Here is a 21,202-nt window from a genome sequence, read left to right as displayed (position 1 = left end):
TTACATAGAGTATGATTTTTTTTTCAACGCATTGGTCAGTTTTGCTGATTTTTTTGCTGATTCTGTCCTCTTTTTCTTTCAAGAGAATTCTGTTATATTTAAAAGACTTACAGACAATGCAATGCCCAATCCCTATTCCAAAGGACCAATGATGAAGTATGCTACCTACATCTTGCCAAAGACATGAAGCAGGATTGTACATGTATAACCTGTAACAGATTGCTTGCTGTCTCAGGGAGGGAGAAAAATTTGGAACTTGAAGTTTTACAAAAATGAATGTTGAAAACTATCGTTACATGTCATTGGTGAAAAAAATATCATCAAGAAAAAAAAAAACCAAAGAAATGAAATACTCAAAGAAAAAGATGAGATCTGTTTTTGGACATGGCCAATGAGGGAATTTGTTTTGCCCAACTATGTGTATTTGCTAAAAGGGTTTTATTTTTCTTTTTCAGTTGTGGAGCAGGAGGAAGAAATGGATTTCTGTCCATTAAAAAAAATTAAATCGAAATTTAATAATGTTATTATTATTATTTTAAAGACTGGCTCTCCCTATCTCACCCAGGACTGGATATGCAGCAGTCATTCATGGGCCTGATTCCAAAACTGATTGCCGCAGAAGCTTTGCCCCACTCTATTCTCAACCTCGGGCATTTTGTCCCTTCTTGGGAAGTCTGGGGGGTCCCCACTCCAGGAGGATTAGCTTACTGATGCCGGACTTAATAAGGACATACAATTGAGCTACCAAAGCTCAGAAATCCTTAGCTCAAGAGATGTGCCAGCCTCATTCTCCCCAGTAATGATAATGGTAATAAAAAATGATAACAGATGATGATGATATTAACTTCCTATGTGCCAGGCACTGTGCTATGTACTTCACAGTTACTCTTATTTGATCACTATAATTAGCAGACATTACAGACACATATTACCATGCCAAGGAAAAAAAATACGCTATAAGGGAAGGCTCTTGGACAGGGAAGGTGGGCACATAGGGAGAGAGGGAGAAATCTACGTAAAAGGAAAATAATTAACTAAAATCTATGTTACAGAGGTCCCAAATGGGAAAAATGCCTCACCCAAAGTACGATGCTTTATTTATGTTTTCTTTTATTTCTTTTTGTAACCAGAAAAATCTAAAGAATGTATCTCAAATGCCTCTAGAAAAGATTTTCATGGCCCCATGATGCCAGCATGACTTACACTTTAAGATACTAATTGCTGCCAGCATAGTCATAAGCTACAGCCCAGAGAGCACCAGTATCAGTGGCGTCTGCGCTAATACCAACCCCTAGCTCAACTGCATCCCTGCAGTGATGATCAGACCCCTTGAACCCGAGGAGAAAAAAGGCCTGCGGCCTCAGCAGCAGGGATAAGTGGGTGGTGGAACCACCAAACATATCTGGTCATAATTGAATTGAAAAGCTGAAAACAGGAGCAGATAGGTGGTGCAGTGAGTAGAGCATTGGCCCTGGAGTCAGGAGGACCTGAGTTCAAATCCCACCTCAGATACTTGACACACTTTACTAGCTGTGTGACCTTGAGAAAGTCACTTAACTCCAATTGCCCAGCCTCTCCCCCTCGAAAAGCTAGAAACAGGAGAGCTAAGGCGGGGGGAGGGGGTATGGGGGATGACAATGTGACCTGGGAGAGAAGCCAAGAAAACTCACCTGCTGATGCAATATTCTTTGTCCCCTGGGATGCCCGGGTAGCGCGGCCTTTCTCCAGTGGCGATGAGAAATTTCTCTGCCGTATAGAACTTTTCTTTACCTTTGTTGTTGGTTGCCTGTGGAGAAATCGACCGTTTAAAGATGGTTTCCAACTAAAACCTCATGAGATCAATCGGTAAGCCACCACCCGTACACCGGAAGTCAGTCTGACTTTTATTTCACCATCACACAAGGCAACCCTCCCACAGACACAGGCAGCTCCCCCCGGCCAAGCTGACTTTTACCTTAATCCTGTGGGGGCCCACAAACTCTCCGTAAGCATTCTCGTAGGTGACCTTGTTCTCCCGTAAGGATACCCGGTAACCCCAGTTCAGAGAGCCAATGTAATTCTGGACTGCTTCCGTCATACTTTCCCAATTATGTTGGACTGTGGGTGAAACAAGGCATAGGATAATTGGCTTTTTTAATCCAGCAACCCTAGAGTCATCTGAAATAATAATTCACTGGCATTTATATAACAATATACAATTTGCAAAAGTGCTTTTCGTGTATCATCACATATATCGTACCATCTCATTCAATCCACAACAACCCTGAGAAGTGTTATCACTACCCCCATTTCACAGAGGAGGAAACTGAAGCTAAGCATTTAAGAATTCAGATTTTCTGGACTCCAAGCCCCGCCTTTCTATCCACTGGGCCCCCTAGTGACCACAAAGACCGGGAGCTTTCCAGTTTAAAATAACAGAGTACTAAGACTTATAGCTATCTTTGAACTAAGATCATTTTTCCCCCCTAGACTGGTATTTTGATCATTTGGAACTATCCTTTATCTTTATTAGATTTTCCTTTTCTAAAAAGATGGCAGAATGGATCCAGAGCTAACCCCAAAGATCTGGATTCAAGTCTCCCCTCTGATACATACTGGTACAGTGTTGACCCAAACAGGTAGAAGGAATTTCCCTCATCTGGGAGGTTTCTGTGGCAATGAAAGCACAGGTCCAGTCTCTCTCTAAAATGCCATAATGACGAGTAAGGCTGATTGTAGGAGCTGATAACTCACATTTTAAGAGTAAGCTCCCTGAGGGCAAGCTCACTCCTTCCCTGACCACCCAGAAATAGGCTTTCTCCACACCAGGAGCTTTGCAGTTACTTGTCAATTAAAAAGAAGCAAACAAAAGAATGCTTTATTGATAAGTGACATCAGGGCAGCTAGGTGGCCCTGGAGTCAGGAGGACCTGAGTTCAAATACGGCCTCAGACACTTGATACTGTGTGACCTTGGGCACTTAACCCTGATTGCCTCACCTCCCTCCTCCAAAAAAAAAGAAAAAGAAAAAAATGATAACTGACATTTATTTTGTAAGGAAGAGGAGACTGATCCAAGACTCAGAGTCAATTTCTCTTATAACGTAGCTCTTTGAGCAACAACCACCCCCATTTTAGTAAGAGTCAGAGGTGGGATTTGAACCCACTTCATTCTGACCGCAAGTCGAACATTCTGGTCACTACACTGAGCTGTCTCTGGCTTAGAGGTTGAGTTGACTGATAACTAACCAAATATTTATTGTAGAAATTTGGTTCGTTTTTTTTTTTAAAGGGGGAAACTGAGTCATTTGCTTCATCAAAACAAACCAGACTTATGTCCCTTTTATTGATAATGGATCATTGATTACTTATTCCTTCCGTTGTGCTCCCATAATTTATCATTCTAAGACAAATCCTGGTGGATAGCTACCTGAAATACACCCAGCTGACCCACACCTTCAGCTTGTAATTTTTAACAGCAGATGGCACTGTTCTGAGTTCCTCACCAAGTCAAATGGTTAGTTCAAAGAAACTATTGAAAGTTATCATTCAAAACTACTGACAAAATAGGCTTTTTCAAAGCAAATTATCTATTTCCTGCTTACAGAAATAGAGATGTTAAAAATATACACACACCCCATCTTCTCTTACCTTGGTCCACTGATCTGAGGATATTACGGACTGAATGCCCAAGTGAGGATGACTAAGTCTGCCTCAAAAATCACCATAAATGAATACGATGGAAGTGTATATGACAAATAATGACTATAAAGAATTCAGAGAAACGCAGGATGTTTTAGGATCACAGATTTAGAGCTGGGCAGGATATCCCTATTCTACATGAGGAAAAAGAAAATGATGAGTCCATGGTCACAGAGGTAACAAACAGCCAGAGTTGGGACTTGAACCCAAGTCCTCTGAACTACAGAGCCAGGGATCTGTTGATGATACCAATCTGCCCCCAACAAGTCACTTGGTGTTTTGGATCCTCAGGTTTCTCAACTGTGAAATGGGCATAGAATTCCGTACACTAACCTAATTCACACAGGGGTCATAAGAAAAGCAACCAGAAAATTATAAAGTGATATATAAATGGGTATTATTTTTAATTTGGAATGGCAATCCTGGCACATAGTAAACACTTGCTCATATGTTCCATCTATCTATCTACTGGAGGAATCTGGCATATGAGGATCAACCGTGCCATATGATCCCCCAAATCGCTCTCAAACATGCAGTTTTCAAATGAAAGAAGTTAGATTGGTTTAGTTTATAAAAGCATCGGCTAGCTCTGATGCAGACTCGGAATTACAGGGAAGAAATCATTTAGCAATCAGATTAAATACCCTCATCTGCAGACAGATCAATTTCATCCAATTTATGTAAGGAAGCTATAAATGGCTTAAAAGATCTTCAGATTCTAAATGCCATTGATTTGAATCTTTACTTAAAAAGAAAAAAAAAGATAAATTAGCTGTCTTTCTTTAGGGCGGGGAAATGCGTGAGTGGCAGGGTAAGAGGTGTTATGGGGTGAACTGAAGGACATGAGACTTCATTTGTGACAAATTCTGTGTTTAATGTGCTTCATGCACATATACACACACACAAAATGGTGGAGGGTGAGCAAACACTGTAGCTGAATGTAGACCCCTCTCCCTCTCCCAAATATCCAGTTCCCCAGCCTTATTTAAGATGATCAAAAACAGAAAATCTACATTTTATAAAAAATATTTTTAACATGAAAAAAATACTTATAAAAAAGAGCCTTCACAAGCTGTCTAGCCCAGCTCCTTCATTTTACAGATAAGGGAACTGAGGGATCATTGATTTGGAGTTGGGAGGTATTGCGCAGGTCATTTGACAAATGAGGAAACTGAGTCCAGAAAAGTCAATTGACTTAAGACATTTAGAGCCAGAAGGGTCTTTGAAGGTCATAGAATATGACTCCCTCTTTTTACAGTTGAGGATATCGAAGACCACACAGGGGAATGACTGCTTTTGCTGACAAGGAAAAAAAATAATGTATTTCACCTCAACTCTAGGAAGAAGGGGAAGTGGATAAGAGGCCAGGATGTGTGATTTGGGGTAACTTTGGAGTTTATCTCCTTAGCTGTAAAATGAGAAACTTCATCTTGATTTCGTCAAAGGTCCCTTTCTGCTCCAAATTCTGTGACTAGAACTAAGTTACACAGGGATGAAGCTCACGATTTTATCAGGATAGGAAACTTTTTGATGAAGAAACTCTCTTTACCAATGCAGGAGGGGATCTTCTTCTCTGCTTGGTATAGTCTTAAGAGAGTTCTCAGGGCAGTGAGATATGTGTCAGAAGCTCCACTGAGCCACACTGCCTTCTGTTAGAAGGCAGTAAAAAAACCAAAGGAATTCAACGAGTCTCTCCCTGTGCACAAACATCTGCCCAGCTGCTTTTACAAGAGTACTAACTCCTGCTTTATTTCATAGAATTAGCATTGCAAAGGAATCCAGAGCCATCTGGTCCAATCCTGAGACCTGGAAGACGTCCCACAACAGTGAAGCCAAGGAGTTATGAAGGGCTCTGGTTCAAGCCCTAAGGATCTCTCCCCTGCACTCAAAGGCCTCCAAACCGTACCCCTCCCCCCCAATCTAGAGAGACTGCCACAATCACATTCCCACAGGGCAGATTTAACATTGTCATTTCCCTACAGCCTCAGGGACAAAAAATAAACCACCTCCTTTTGGTATTTAAAGTCCTTCCCTACCTGGCCCCAAACTCTAGCCTTAGCACACACTACTCATCCCAAGCGCCTTAATCTAGTGAACCTACCTTTGTATGGCTCTGCATACACTGGCCAGAAGGCTCTCTCCTCACATCTGCATCAGCCTCAGCCCACGTAGTTGATTGGATCTGGCCTCCCCAGCTGCTAAGGCCCTCTCCCCGCCAAGCTAACAGGCACCGTGTTTAACTACATCCTATTTATTCCCTTTATTTATTCCATATTTATTTATTTGGGCTCTTTCACCTCTTTTAAAAAAAAAAGACATTTTAAACATTTTAAAACCAGTGTCCCAAAAAAGTCTGGGGGAAATCTCGGTTTGAGAATGTTTTTTATAAGAGCTGTGGGTTCAGAGAGGACATCAAATGAGGCTGAATGTAAACTGGAGTCTTAGATCACTGCATCGCTGAATAAACAGTTTACGAGCTGTGTTCTCTCTCTGTGACACCATTATCACCTAGATTTAAGAGTCTGTGACATACACCGGGGAGCAGACAGTCTAGGGGACTTAGGAGTTCCATCAATCGATCAAAAATTCCTCCTACTCCCTTCCTTTTTCAAGACTTTCCATTCTAGAAAGCCATTGGGGAGTTAAGAGTCTTTCTGAATGCCTTCCTCCCCCGCAGAGTAAAAGGCTCACTTCAGCTCAGTGTGCTTGGATACACACACACACACACACACACACACACATATCTCTCTCTTAACTTACTTCAAGATGCTAGGCAAACCTCACCTCAAATCTAGGAAGGGGGAAAATTTTTCTCATCTGAAAAGACAAACAGTTGGACTTTATGGTATCTAAATGTCCCTCCTGTTTTAAAATTCTATTCCTGAGCTAAGGCGTAAGGCTCTCCCATCGAGGACTTATATACAGGATCACCTTTCCTTCTTCTACTGAAGCTTATTAACTGTATAACATATCAGGTTCCCAGGTGTTAGCCAGATAATTTGGTCATTAATCCCTGCTAATGAGAGCTCTGATAACAGTGCTAATGACTGACCTGCCTTCCAGCTACATAATGTGTGTGTCTCAACAGTGGCAAGGTGGTGAAGTGGATAAAGCACTGGCCCTGGAGTCAGGAGGATCTGAGTTCAAATATGACCTCAAACATTTAATAGCTGCGTGACCCTGGGCAGGTCACTTAACCTTGAATGCCTCAAAACAAAAACAAAGAAAAAAAGGGTCTTCTGGAGAAAGGGAGGTATAGTGAATAAAGAATTGGCATTACAGCCAGGATTGTGCCTCTGACAAATAATGGCTGTGTGACCCTGGGCTAGTCATTTACCCTCCTAATATTCCATATAACTCTTTAATATGATAAATTGCAGAGAAAGTGCCAATCTGATGGTAGGGGGGTGTTCTCTATACCCCTGAAATCAGTTCCTATCCCTCTCTCTGAAACAAAAAAAATACCTAGATAAGGGTCATTAAAGCATCTTTTAAAAAAGAAAGAAAAAGACAGCCGAAAGAAGCACAGCTAAGTAGGATAGCTTTGAAAGCTACATTAGCCTTAAATTAAGGCAAGTGCCTAACACCACCCAGGTAGTAAATGAAAGAGGAGGGATCTGAACCAGGTAACTGATCTTACATTTAGAGCTACGAGAGGGGGATCCCCCCCCCACAACCCAGGATCATCTTTCACTTTCCAGAGAAGAAGCCCGGGTCCTAGACGGGTTAAAGGCTTGCCCATGATCACATGCACAGTAAATGATGGAGATGGGAGGTGACCCCAGGTGCCCTAGTCCTAAATCCAATTCCCTGACCCCAGCAGCATCACAAGACCTGGAATGCTTGTCAGGGCAGACCAGACTCCTCAACAGTGCTGCCCACATGCTTGGAAATGGGGAGGGGGAAATGCCTGCTCACAAGCCAGGCCTCAGCCCTAGTGCTCCCCACTCCCCCGAACACCAATGATGAGCATCTCTCCAGAGAAGCACAGAAGCCAGGGACATTTAATATGACAACATAAAATGGGGAGGATTCACCTGCAAAGGCCCCCAGATCTTTGAAATTGGAAGATCCTCCAGCTCTTGGTTATAGCAAGATTCCACTCCCACTCATAGTCACTGCTTCACTGCTAAGACTGTATAATAAGCCCGAGTTACTTGAAAAAAGCACAGTAAGGGAAGAAGTAGGGAAGAAGAGGAGAGAAAGGAGACAGGAGACAAAGAGAAGAGAGACAGGAAAGAAGAGAGAAGAAAGAGACAGCAGAGAAGAGAGAAGAGAAAAGAAGAAAGAGGAGAGAAAAGAAAGAGAGGAGAGGAAAGAAGAGGAGAGAGAAAAGAAGAGAGAGGAGAGAAGAGAGAGGAAAGAAAAGAAGAGAGAAAAGAAGAAAGGAGAGGAGAGAGGGAGATCGCTATAAAAACCACTTCATACATATTATTTACCAAGCTATTAACAAGGGCCAAGGCATCCATCACAGACCAACAGTACAAACCACAAACGGAATAAATAGATTTTATCTCCATACCTTGCTCCTCGACCTGCCAGCCATATTTGCGGGAATCTTGCAAAGCTTGCCCCAACAGAGCCGCCTGGTGCATGAGTTTCTTAGGTATACAGCCAACATTCACACACGTCCCTCCCAGACCTGCAAGGATGTTTTAAAAAGAAATACTTTTAGCACAGCTGATGGCCCAAATCATGCCCACAAAGTCAATGGCCAGAATTATGATGATTCTCCTCCACAAATTCTTAGGAACGGCGTTGGCCAGTGTGGCTGGATGTTCCACTTCATCTAAAAACTGATTTATCTGATGTGCTTAAATCAACAATGAGTAACAATCTATTCATTCAATTTAATATTAATTCATCCCTTCAACAAGCATAATAAGCATATACTGTGTGCGAAGCACTGGCCTGGGCCCTGAGGGAATAAAGACAAAAATGCAAGTCCCTGCCCTCAAGGAGGTTACATTTTACTTTATATTTATCTAATTATATACATTTATAATTAGAGATATATGTAGCTCTATAGTTATATTGGCGACAATTTAAAAACAATAGAAATCACAAAGTTGGTCCCTGTTGAACATAAGCTCCTTGAGGGCAAGGTCAGTCCTATTGTGGATCTATAGCTTAAGTGCCTACAGTTTTTATTTTGTGATTTCATCACCATAGGGAACTCCCAGTTTGTAAATTCTCTTCACCAAAGTAGGCCCCCACCTGCTCCGCAGCTTGTGGACATAAGAGGTTGCCTGGAACTTGGGAGGGATTTGATTGGCGCTTAGTTGATTGATTCATCTTCTTCTCTTCCTAATCTTTAGGCATTTCCTCGAGGCTGCTACTACCCATCTCTGCCCGCCCACCCACCCTTGTTTTTCCAGAAAGGAAAATAAGCTCTGAGAAAAGAAATGAAAGTTGTCCTCGTGAATCAGATAGATGGGATATCTGGGGGGAATTCGGGTCATGATGGGTCAATGAAGACCTAGAACAAGGGATCCTCTCTAGTGCTGCCCAATGGGTAAGAAAAAAACAAACAGATTTACAATCGTAGGATTCCAGAATGAGAGCTGGAAGGAAACTCAGGAGTCATCTGGTCTGATCCCTTCATGTCACACAAGGGGAAACTGAAGTTTGGGAATTGGTTGGTCCAAGGGCAAACAGTTAATAAGCAAGCAGATGTGGGAGTGTGGCCCTCCGGGCAACATTCACATAAAACCAAAAAGCCATCTTCCTGAGAAGGAAAAGCCTGAGCCCGGACACTGTGCCCCCTCATTACCCCCAGAGTAAAGCAAACCACAGGGTATGATACAAGAGGCCAAGAGAAGGAGGCACCCCAAGGGAGGAGAGTCATTTAGTTTCCCCATTTTGCAATTATGGAGGCATGAAAAATGGAATTGGCTTCCTCCCCATAAATGTTGTTCATGATTAAAGATATAAAGCCCCTATCTACCACAGCAGGCTGAAAGCTAATTAAGCTAGTCTATTTCCCCATCGAGAATGAAATATGTTATGATTAAACGTCTATTCTGCGAGTCAGGGTGGTCCAGGAAACCCCCTGGCCAAATCTATCATTCCATTCCTCAACGCTGACCCCTTTTTCATCTACCGGCCAATCTACTCAAGAATCCTGGTAATTTTTCTAAGCCACAAAGAACGATGGACTGGGTTTGGGGAGTGATGATAAGCATCCACAATTCAACCCCATCTCTACCGCTTACCTGCCTCATAAGCTTGGGCAGAGCTTTTAATCCCTCCCAACCTTAGGTGGTAGTAATAACATGTTTTAGACTTCTGCAAAGGCTTTCATGAACATAACCTCATTTGATCCTCATAATAAACTTTTAAGGCACAGCAGGGCAAGAAATGATATCCCTGTTTTTATGGATGAAATCATTAGGGTTGGACAGCCTTCAATTTTGCCTACCACTTTTTTGGTTAATTTTTTAAAAGTTTTTTTTTTTTTTATTAATGCCTTTTATTTTTATGTCAGTTATTTCCATCAATACCAGACACAATATCCTTCCTATCCCATCTAGTGAACCTTCCCTTGTAACAAATTAAAACAGCCCAACAAAATTAACTGGCATTCTATATCTGACAGCACGTGCAACATTCCACCCTGTACCCATCACCCGTCACCTCCCTACTGAAAGCTGGGGTTCTTAACCTGTTTGGGGTTCTGGTCCCCTTTGGTAAAGTGATCAGGGCTAGACCCCTCTCAGAATCATGCCTTCAAATGCATACAATATGCAGGTTTATAAAGGAAACTTTATTACAATTTAACTTTATATGATTTTTAAAATTATAAAAATAAAGTTAACCAAAATATTAAAAAAATAAAAAAAAACAAGTTCATCGAACTTAGTTTAAGAACCTTTAACCTAAAGGAAGCTCATTTCTTCAATGCTTCTCTAGAACCAAGACTGATCATTACAAGGATGTTCTTTTCATCTACATTATTTTCTCTCACTAGTATAATTCGAATAAGTGGTATTTAAATTGTGCTTTAAGGTTTGCAAAAAAGGCTTTACAAATATTTTTCCATCTGATCTTCACAACAACCCAGGGAGGTAGGTGCTCTCATTATTATTAATTATTCCTATTTTGCAGATTTAGAAACTGGAATAGATTGAGGTTAAGGGACAAATGTCAAAGGTCACACAGCTGGAATTAGCTCTTCTTGATCCCAAGTCCAGCAAGCTATCTACTAGTCCCCAACTTCCTCTGATTGTCACATGCTCCAGAACTTCAAGGTTAATTTAGGGTGAGAGATAGATATCAGAGACTTAGGCTTCCAATTTCTCAAAAACAAATCTTGAAGCTCTTTGGATCATAGCTCTGAGGTCACTGAGTTCAACCCTATCACTTAACAGATAAGGAAATTTAAGCGCAGAGAGATTTAGTCCAAGGTCAGGTGGGTAGGAATAGAAAGAACAAGGATTTGAACCCAGTTCCTCTGACTGAAAATCCGGGGTTCCTTAACATGTGTAAAACACCACATCTGCCACTTTACTGATATACCGAGTCACTGCGATGAAAAGAACAGCCCCTTAGATATCTCTCTGTATTAGCACTCTTAACAGGAGGGTCCTAAATAAAGACAAAACGGTATTAGACTGAATGGTGAAAAATTACAATGATTCATCTTGTCTCTGGAGAAAGATGCTGAAGCGCCTCCTTCCTCCTGATAGGAAGGCAGAGGGCGTAACGTCGCACACAGAGCCAGGGGAGGGCTGGTTTTGTTTAACTGGTTTGCTTTGTTAAAGAAACCTCCTCCCAAAGGGTTCATAATGAAAATTGTTATTCGCCCCCGAGAGAGAAGCGATAAACTCTGAACGCAAAAGCTGAAGGACGATTTTCTCACGTTCTACATTTTTCTTGCTGTTTTGGTGACACGGCTAATATGGAAATATGTTCTGCATGATTTCACATGTATAGGTGATACTGAACTGTTTGCCTTCTCAGTAGGTGCGGAAGGGCCTGAGGGAGGGAGAGAATTTGGAACTCAAAATTTAAAAAAAAAAAGAGTGTTAAAAAATAATTTTTCCCCAAAAAAGAAACACTCAAAATAACTACATAATGCATAAATATTTGGGAATCTATATGCATGCAAATAATGAGCCTTTACTCCAGTGGTTGATATCTGCGTATGTATGAAAATACATATACATACACATGTATGAATATATATATTAACTCTACATACACATGTGTATATAGCTAAACAGGCATGCATATATGCAATATTACTATTAATAAAGAACACTTTAAGGGGTTTTTTTTTGGAGGGGGGAAGGCAGGGCAATTGGGGTTAAGTGACTTGCCCAAGGTCACACTGCTAGCAAATGTGTCAAGTGCCTGAGGCCCGATTTGAACTCAGGTCCTCCTGACTCCGGGGCCAGTGCTCTACTCACGGCACCACCTAGCTGCCCCAATAAAGAACACTTTAAAAAGAGAAAGAAACCCTCTCCATTGGGTTGTGGTGGGGGAAGGAGCATAGCCAGAGCTGACCACAAGGCAAAACACAAAGGTGTGAATAAAACTTCTTCTTCAAATGCCAAGGGACAGTAAATGGCCTCTTTGATGAGAATACCAGCAGAGAGGTCAATGAGCTGTAATGACCTTGGCAATGAGGGTGTTGGTTTTATGGGAACCAGATGAAGAGAGGATACTATTCAGGTTTCTGCTTTTATAACTGTGGAATAAGGGGGAGAGATTTGAAGCAACATCATGCAGACCTCGCTCAACTCTTGTGTAAACCAAGTTGCCCTTAAGTCTTGACCCAAAGTCACAGGCTTGCTTGTGGCAACAGATTCCTTGATATACCAAGCTAGCAAAAGTCAAGCTGGCAGTACTTAATGAAATTGAATGCCAATGAAAAACTCCAACCCGATTCAGCTTGGCCCAACTGCTAGACCAGACCAGCATCTACCTAATTTCATTAATAGAAAAAAAATAAAATAAAATAAACCCTATCCCTACAGATCTGCATCTGAGTTACTAAGAAAAACTTACCCCATCTATTTCCAAGAGGAGTTGGAGTGACAAAATCCAATACCATGACCTTCTTGCCATATTTGGCTGCCTCCTGGGGAACAAATTTAATAAAATTAATATCCAAAAACGAGGCTGGAAAGTGTCTTGTAGTTAAAGGGCCGTGTTGTTTTTCATTAAGCCATAATGACTGAAGCATGACCAGTTATTAATCCCAGCAAAACTTCATATGCCAAGGTCATTACCATAACTGGGATGAAAATGAAAAGATATACAGAAGGGGCAGTCTTAAAATGTGCAATGAAATTTCACCCTAGAAAATTATTGCCTAAGTCAGACATCCTGGGCACTCCATTTAATAATTAAGCAATAACAGGAAAAGGTCAGGCCTTTTCCAAAAAACTTAAGTGACCGAGGATAATAGATATGCTAATTTCCGAGAGTCTTTGTCTCTATGTGTTCATTACAAAGAGATCAGAAATTGAACTGACCATATCCAACAAATAAGCCACATTTAGTTTTCTTAAGACACTGTCAAGCACCACTCTTCCTAGGTAAAGACTATTTCTCAAGTGTGGCCTGTCCCGTCTGCAGCATCTCCAACTCACAGGACCATAGATGAGACTAAAAGGCACTTCCAACTTCATAGAGTCTAACCTTCTCAGGCCCAGGAAGGTGATGAGTCGCCCAAGGTCACACCAGTAACAGACATCAGAGGTAGTATTTGAACCCAGAGGCTCTGACTCCAGAACCAGGGTCCTTTCCAATGAACCTGAAGAATTTGATTACCTCTGTGTTGAAAATAATCTCCATGTGAGAGGAAGCCTGGCAGCAAGGAGAGAGGAAGGTCGGTCTTGAAATCAGGAAGACCTTTGAATCTGACTCATCATAGCTGTGTGACCCTGGGCAAATCATTTACCCTCTCAATGAACTAGCCAGCTGTCTAAAAATGTGAAGTTATGGGTGAAATGATTATCTGCTGTACATTGGTGGGGGGCCAGCAGGTACTTAATAAATACTTACTCATTCTTTTATTCATTTTTGACTCTGTATGCCTGGCATCCAACATGGTGCTAGGCACATATGGCAGATACAATAAATATTTATCAACCTGACCTAAACCCAGGCCCTGGTGTTAGTAGGGCAATGGGCACTTAAATCTTAACTTTAAAACACAAGAGAAATTTTTTGCCTATCTTGGCTTCATTTTAATCCTACGTCCCTGACCACCGTTCCATTTGCCTTGGGCAGATGTTACAACAGATGGTCCAAGACTGTGATCCTCCTCAAATGTACAAGCTCACCTTCACTCAGGCCCTTAGATGGAGCAGCATCGGCACATTCAGCCCCAACCTCTCAGGGCTGGGTCCCTCCACTTCTAAATTTCCCTGAATAATCTCATTCCCTTTTTCCATCACCTCATGGGAGACTCACAGGATCACAGCTGTTGGATGTCAACCGCCTGGAGCCTTCGGCTGCTCGAATGGGGTGATTCAGGGTGGAAAAATCTAATGAATGATTGAGGGGACAGTACGTGGCCTTGAGAAGATGGATCTTTGCTCTCCCACCTAGGACATGAGGAAACACTCTCTCCATCACCTCCACCTGATTTTCTTTGAGGCACATCACACAGTAGGTGATTAATAAATGCTTACTGATTAAAACTACGAGAGGCCTTGTTCCCCCATCTGCCAGTGCCTGCCCCTCCCACTTAGCTTACAGAAATATTTTTTGTATACACTTTTATACACTCGAGTGGCCTCTCCTATTAGAACATAAGCTCCTTGAGGACAGGGACTATTTCATTTTGTCTCTGCATGTGCTTGCAAAATGGTAGATGGGTGATGGGCTGCATAGAGCTCTAGTTTTGGAGTCAGGAATATCCAAGTTCAAATCCCTGGGCAAGTCTTTCTCAACCTCAGTATTTGTTGGTCAGTCGTATTCGACTCTACATGACCCCATTTGGGGTTTTCTTGGCAGAGATCCTGCAGTCGTTTACCATTTCCTTCTGAAGCTTATTTTACAGATTAGGAAACTGAGGCAAACAGGGTTAAGTGACTTGCCCAGGGTCACCCAGCTAGGACGTGTCTGAGGCCGGATTTGAACTCAGGAAAATGAGTCTTCCCAACTCCAGGCCTAGCGCTCTGTGCACTATGGCACCAGCTAGCTGCCCTTAGTATATTCACCTGTAAAAAAGGTATAAGACTAACACATACCTCCCTAAGGATTAAATGAGATAATCATGGAAAGTGTTATGTAAGTGCTAGTGAATATTAATTAATGCTTATTGACTGACTGATCAAACAGAGAAGGGAAAGAGCAGGGCCATCAGTATTGCCCCTAAACTGGAAAATACTGCTTCCAGATCAACAGTTCAGTTACATAGACAGAGATTTCTCTCTTCCTGGTCCCCAGCAGTTTTACATATTTGATTATCCAGTAGCAGAAACCTACATGGTGTAGTGGGTAGAGCCTGCCTCATTTTCCCCATGAAATATGAAGTGAATAGACAAGAAGGCTTCTGAGATCCCTCTGAGCTCTAAATCTCTAGTCCCATAATCTTGGATGAGTTTTGGGTTCTTTTTTTTTTTTAATTTCCTGAGACTCAGTTTCCTCTTCTGTATGATGGTCTCTAAGACTCCTCCCATGATCCCTTGCACCCACAGATGACCCATTCACTGTCAGGTTAGGAACATCACTCCAAATGCACGTACCTTGGAAGCAGCCAGGCCTCCAGAACCCCCTCCAATGATAATTAGGTCATAGTCATAGGATTCGGGGGTCTCATCTGACCCATTCATTCTGTACAGATTTTGAGGTGTGTCTTCCTTATTGACCTGAAGGAAAAAACAAAAAGGGAAAACGTTTCACTCCAAAGCGGTCCCCTCGCCAGGGACTCCAGGAAACCCACTGTTTGGAATAAGTGACCACAAGTGACAAAATTATTCTGCATGTTCTTCTTGGCTCCCAATGCCAGAATACAAGTGTAAACTCTTGCTCAGAGATTATCAGCAGACGTCTTTGGATTTAGGGAGAAGAGTTTTCTCACTTCTCCCTAGGAGCTTTATACATACTCCACTGATCCTCCATTGAAAGGCAATACTGCATAGTGGATAGAGAAGTGGGCTTGGTTTCATGAAGACCCGAGTTCAAATCCTGCCTCCAACCCACACCAGCTGCATGACTCTGGGTGAGTAACTTCTCTGTGCGCCAGATGGCTTTCTAAGATAATAAGCTGCACAACAGTTGTCAAAAAATTAAAGTTGAGGTAAATTTATTGAATGTAAAATAAACAGATTAGGGAATATATAGCAAAGTAAAAGAAAAGTACAGAATATAAACTCCATTCCACTGTATAATTATCATCGCCAAGCTCATTCCCAAAGACAAGAGAAGGAAATGTTACTTCCCTCTCTTCTTTGTAGAGGTGGGGATCTATGGGTGCAGAACAAGTCACACATTGTCAGACCTGGCTGATGTGTTGGTTAGCTGTGCTTAAATGCTTTTTCTGCCCCATTTTTAAAAAGTCTCCCTTACAAACTGGAGCCAACTCAAACCTGCTTGGAAACCAGATAGTCAGAACCAAGCCGAGTGTTGAGATTTTCAGGGTGAGCATTTTTCCCCCTTGAAATTGGCAAATGCTATAAATCAGGGCTTGATTCACTGTTTTCACTGCTTTCTAGATTTGTGAAAAGAATGAATAAAATGTTAAAGCAGATTAAACTTAAACATGTGTCAAGTATGCATTTTCCCCTCCAGAGAGCTGGTTGTTAAACATTTGCCAGCACATCACTGCCTACAAAAGGATGCCTCTCTAGACAGGGTAGAGGAAAGGGATTTAAAAAACAAGAGACCAATACATTTGGGGTTTGGGATTTTTTTTAATTGCCAACTAGCACTGGAAGGACTTTTCTTATACCAGGAGTTCCTCAGACCAAGGTCCCTTGAACTCAAAGGTCCAGACCAAACACTGGAAGAAATGCCTGTTAACACCTCCTAGCCATGTAGATACTGGGCAAGACACGGAGATACTCTGAGCCAAAGTCCTCGTTTATAAAATAAAGACAACAGCAGTACACGGGGTTGTTGCAAGATCAAGAGAGATACTATAAAGGCATCACATGAACCTTAAGATACTGTAAAATGTCAGCTGCTATCCCCTACCAGGGGTGGGGGACCTGCGGCCTCAAGGCCACACCCAGCCCTCTAGGTCCTCAAGTGCGGCCCTCTGACTGAATCCAAACCGATGGCAGTTCACAGAATGAGGTATACACAGTCAGACAAGTCCTAACTGCATATATGAACATCTCCATTACAACAGAAGGCACTAATGTGAGGAAAGAGGGAACCACTGGAAACTAACATTGATATAAAAAACTTAAATTGCTTTCTTCCTGGAGCCCTAAATCAATAGGTTGTCAAAAGAAGCCACATTTGCCCTGGGTGAGTCCAGGATAGACCCACTCTCCAAGCAGAGGGCAGCCAAGGATGGATCAAGGCTGCACGGAATGGAAGGCTGAACTAGGGAAGGCAGGGTACCAGGAGGACAGCCCTACCAGAACAAAGATAGGGTGCCAAGCACTATGACTGTACTATTCAAAGATTTTCAGAGACTATTTTTAGGACTCTTTACAGGTCCTTCATGGTGAAGCAAAAAAAAAAAAAACAAAACATTCGCGTTTCACCTTTCCTGTGGGTTAATATTCTAGATGACGCTGCTGCGATCCATTTTGACAGAGGCAATTTTCGAAGTGGGTTTCTTTTGCTTTTATGCCCCGTTAAGTCCTTTGTATTAGATTTAGGACGGGCAAATCCATACTCTTTGCATATTAAGGTTTCCAGTCCTAAAGAATTACCGTTTTAATTAAATGGAGGAGCTCAGAAGAAATCACTCCCTAATTCTTCTCCACATTTGGTCCCGTTTCACCCTAGCTGGTGAAAGCGGCTTTGGGGATGTAATCTAATTTAAGAGCCTGCCCTTTATAACTCAGACTCTAGAGGAATGTGGGATGATATTGGGTTGTGCAAAATTTTTCATCTGTATTTCTTTATTGTAAAGGAAAATGCTGTATTGTTGTGAAAAATTGGATGTAAGAGACAATGAGGACAAGAAAAAGAGCTCTGTGATTGCAGGCAGAAGACCCAGGTTTGAATCATGGCTCCCTGGCCCTGTTTCCTCCTGTGTCAAAGGATGAGATGATCCCAAGGTCCTTTTCAGGACTATGCTGATAGTCCTATGGAAAGACAAAGGGGACTAGAAGGAAACGGACAGCGCCTCCACTTACCAGCTCAGGCTGAATGGTTCTCCTGCTACCAGATGAAGGGGGAGGCAGGCAGGAGTTGGGATCAGCAGGAGGGGGTTGGAGTGTGGACAGGAGACAGGGGGCAGCTTGAGGAGGAGGTAAGGCACGGGGGCAGCACCTCTGTCTCCTTCTTGAGGGCATTGGTGGGGACTGTTCGGGGAACAATGTGAAAGCTCCAGGGACCCAGCAATGCTCGTACCAGACACAGGAAAACCTGGCAGGCGTAAAGTCAAAGGTGGGTAAGCACAACCAATATCCAAAGGGCATTATGATTGATGCTCCGCCTTCAACACAAGACACTGTGGAAGGAAAAGAGAATTCAGTATCGAAGGCTGGCAATATGGAAGGCAGTGGAGTACAGTGGGAAAAACCCTTGGGCTCTGGAGTCAGATCCTGCCACACTTAGACCTTTGCGACCTTGGGCAAATCAGATCTTCCCTGGGCCTCAGTTTACTCATCTGTACAGATGGCCCGCCTCTTATCTCATACTACTCACTGGGTTGGCCAGCAGGAATCTGAACTTAGCACAGAAAGTCAACATGTCTGAGTTTTTTTTTTTAAATCCTTCCAATGAGTATGAAGGGGAAACAGTAGTTTTTAAGATACATAACTCAGGAAAACCAAAGGACATCCTGTGTCTGGCAAACACAGACACACCAACAAAGCTATGCTCCAGCCATTATCTGCATACCATTCTCCCTCCTTCCCACCCTCAGAGGAGGAAAGATTTTAAGTATGATCACAAAGTCATTTCATTTATGCCCAGAAGCCCAGTCATTCTGACCAAGAGATTGTGGAAGACTGTTACCAGGGGAAATAAAAACCAAAACCACACGCCACGGGCACGAAACCTCCCCTAGGGTTGGCTATAAGGCACCTCCTGGGGAAATGCCTCGTCATGCTGACTACAACTAACAGGGAAGTCCCATAAAGACAACATTTAACATTCTTTCTCAAGATCAAATAGCAGCCAACTTAACAAGAACAAGTAATAGAGAATGGCCCCACCTCAAAGCTTCTTCCCTTGGGGAGATGGAGAGAGGAACAAAAAGACAGTGGACAACCAGAGGGTCTGAGCAGCTGGGAAGACAAATAGGAAGCTCCCCAGATCAAGGGCCATGATTTATTTGTCTCTGGTTCCTTAGCACAGACCCTGGTATGTAGTAGGCATTTAATATGTGCCCATTAGACTGTGAGCTCTTTGAGGGCAGAGACTTTCTCTTTCTTTGAGAACATTTAGCACAGAACCTGGCACACAGTAGGTGATGTGGGTGCAAACAGTGCCCTAAGGACTAAACTGCCTTTTTCCTGGAGATGCCCTATACAAAGGTACCCTAAGGGATGAGTTTCTCTCCCTGGCACCCCAAAGTCTCCCCTTATCTTTTGTCCGAGTCCACACTCCCTTATCTTGTCCTTACCCTCCCTGTAAGACTAATCCTACCCCTAAATCTCCAACCCCCATAAGAAATCCTAAAATCATCTTACCGACTGTATAGCTTTTTGTCTATATAAGTCTGGTCCCTTGACTACATCAGGGCCTTTGTTTAGCTCCTTGCTAAATCTCAGGCCTGCTGCTTTTGCGTCAATAAAGCTCCCAATGGCTACAGAGAAGGTCTAAGTGAATTCTTTCACATTTGATGAACCACCTCTCCCAACTCTGACCTCAGTAGGCGCTTAATAAATAAACACTAGGAGACTATTTCAGCATACTTCCTCGACTGATCGATTACCATGCTTCAGCCTCAGGAACCAAGAGCTGATGCACTATCTTCCTCTAAGAGGCTTGACAAATAAAAACTCTTCTCCATGCATGCAAATTGACCCACATCAGACCTATGTAAATTACTGTCCCAGCCCACAGACAGCTCACCTGGTACCACTAGGTCACTCAGTCATATTCTATTTCCAAGTCATATTTCCTTCTACCAAACAGGATCACACCTTCCATCACCTGAGTCTGACTAAAAAAGAATCCTCCCTCGGGCATGCCCAAGGGAACAAAAAAGGAGGATCCCTATGGAAAGAGACAGTTGCTTAAGCAAAGTCTGCCACTTGGTTTGCTATTTGGGCTTTAATTTTAACTTAGAATCATGTCCATACTGAACAAATTGTGCTGTGACTGTGATGGAATACTGTTGTGCTATAAGAAATAGTGAGCAGGATGCTCTCAGAAAAACCTGGAAGGACCCGCATGGGCTGATGCAAAGTGAAATACACTGTGTGCAAAGTAACAGCAATATTGTGAGATGACCAGCTGTGAATGACTTAGCCATTCTCAGCAATACAATGATCCAAGACAACTCTGAAGGACTTAGATGAAAAATGCCTTCTACCCCCAGAGAAAGAACCGATGGTGCCTGAACATAGACTGAAACATACTTTTACTTGCTTTATTTTTCTTGAGTTTTCCTCATCTATGTTTTCTCTCACAACATGACTAATACGGAAATATGTTTTGCATGACTACACGTGGATAACCTATATCGAATTGCTTGCCTTCTCAATGAGGGGGTGGGGAGGAAGGAAGGGAGAGGATGTGGAATTCAAAGTTGTAAAAAGGAATGTTAAAAACTGTTTTTTACATGTAACTGGGGAAAATAAAATACTAAGTAAAATTTTTTTAATCATATCCATCTTGTCTCCTTGATTTCTGTTTCAGTATGTGACTGACTGGATAGATCAATGAAGTTCAAATAAAACTTAGCAAGAAAAAGTTATTTTTTTTTTAAGCAGACACTGCATCATCTGACCAAAACACTATTGCTTCTCCTTCTCGGCCTTCATTTCTTGAAGTTTTTCTTTTTCTAACCTAAACTTGACAAATCTCAACAAACATAAACATTTCCCCATATACAGGCTGACTGCTATAAATTTCTCATTGAAGGTGGGAGGGAGCTCCCACACTTCTTGGCTGTGGTCAATGGCCCCTTCTGAACTTCCTTCTTCCTCTCCTTTTGTGGATTTTTGCTAAGGATTTACTGTCAGTCTTTTCAACAATGGATTTTACTCCCCCTCCTGATCAGGCTCCCACCACCAGGGAAAAAAAAAAGATCTCTATCATCAAATGTGCTCAGGTTCCCCATTTAACCTCCCCGCCCCCTGCACACACCCAAACTACCAACTTCCTCTTCCCAGCTGGGTTATCTCTTCTTCTTCCAGGCAAAACCCCTATATTAATTTATGCAAATTACTTGCATTTCCTCTTCACTAACTTAATCCAATCAGGTTT

General features: G+C 42.3%; 1 protein-coding gene across 3 annotated transcripts in view; it reads right to left on the bottom strand.

Moving 5' to 3' along the window:
- The window catches only part of TXNRD1 (thioredoxin reductase 1), a 64,598-nt gene that overhangs the window by 23,880 nt on the left and 19,516 nt on the right, over positions 1-21,202 (bottom strand). For all 3 annotated transcript variants that reach the window (XM_036760263.1, XM_036760264.1, XM_036760262.1), the window contains exons 2-6: positions 15,385-15,507; positions 12,692-12,764; positions 8,202-8,321; positions 1,955-2,097; positions 1,671-1,786 (exon numbers count right to left, since the gene is read on the bottom strand). In XM_036760263.1, coding sequence (XP_036616158.1) covers positions 1,671-1,786; positions 1,955-2,097; positions 8,202-8,321; positions 12,692-12,764; positions 15,385-15,471 — 539 coding nt within the window. In that variant the 5' untranslated portion in view covers positions 15,472-15,507. The remainder of the gene's footprint in view (positions 1-1,670; positions 1,787-1,954; positions 2,098-8,201; positions 8,322-12,691; positions 12,765-15,384; positions 15,508-21,202) is intronic.

Source organism: Trichosurus vulpecula, chromosome 5 (genome assembly GCF_011100635.1).
Source record: "Trichosurus vulpecula isolate mTriVul1 chromosome 5, mTriVul1.pri, whole genome shotgun sequence".
NCBI lineage: Eukaryota > Metazoa > Chordata > Mammalia > Diprotodontia > Phalangeridae > Trichosurus > Trichosurus vulpecula.
Note: the sequence above shows the minus strand (reverse complement) of the source record. Positions and strands in the feature narration are given on the sequence as shown.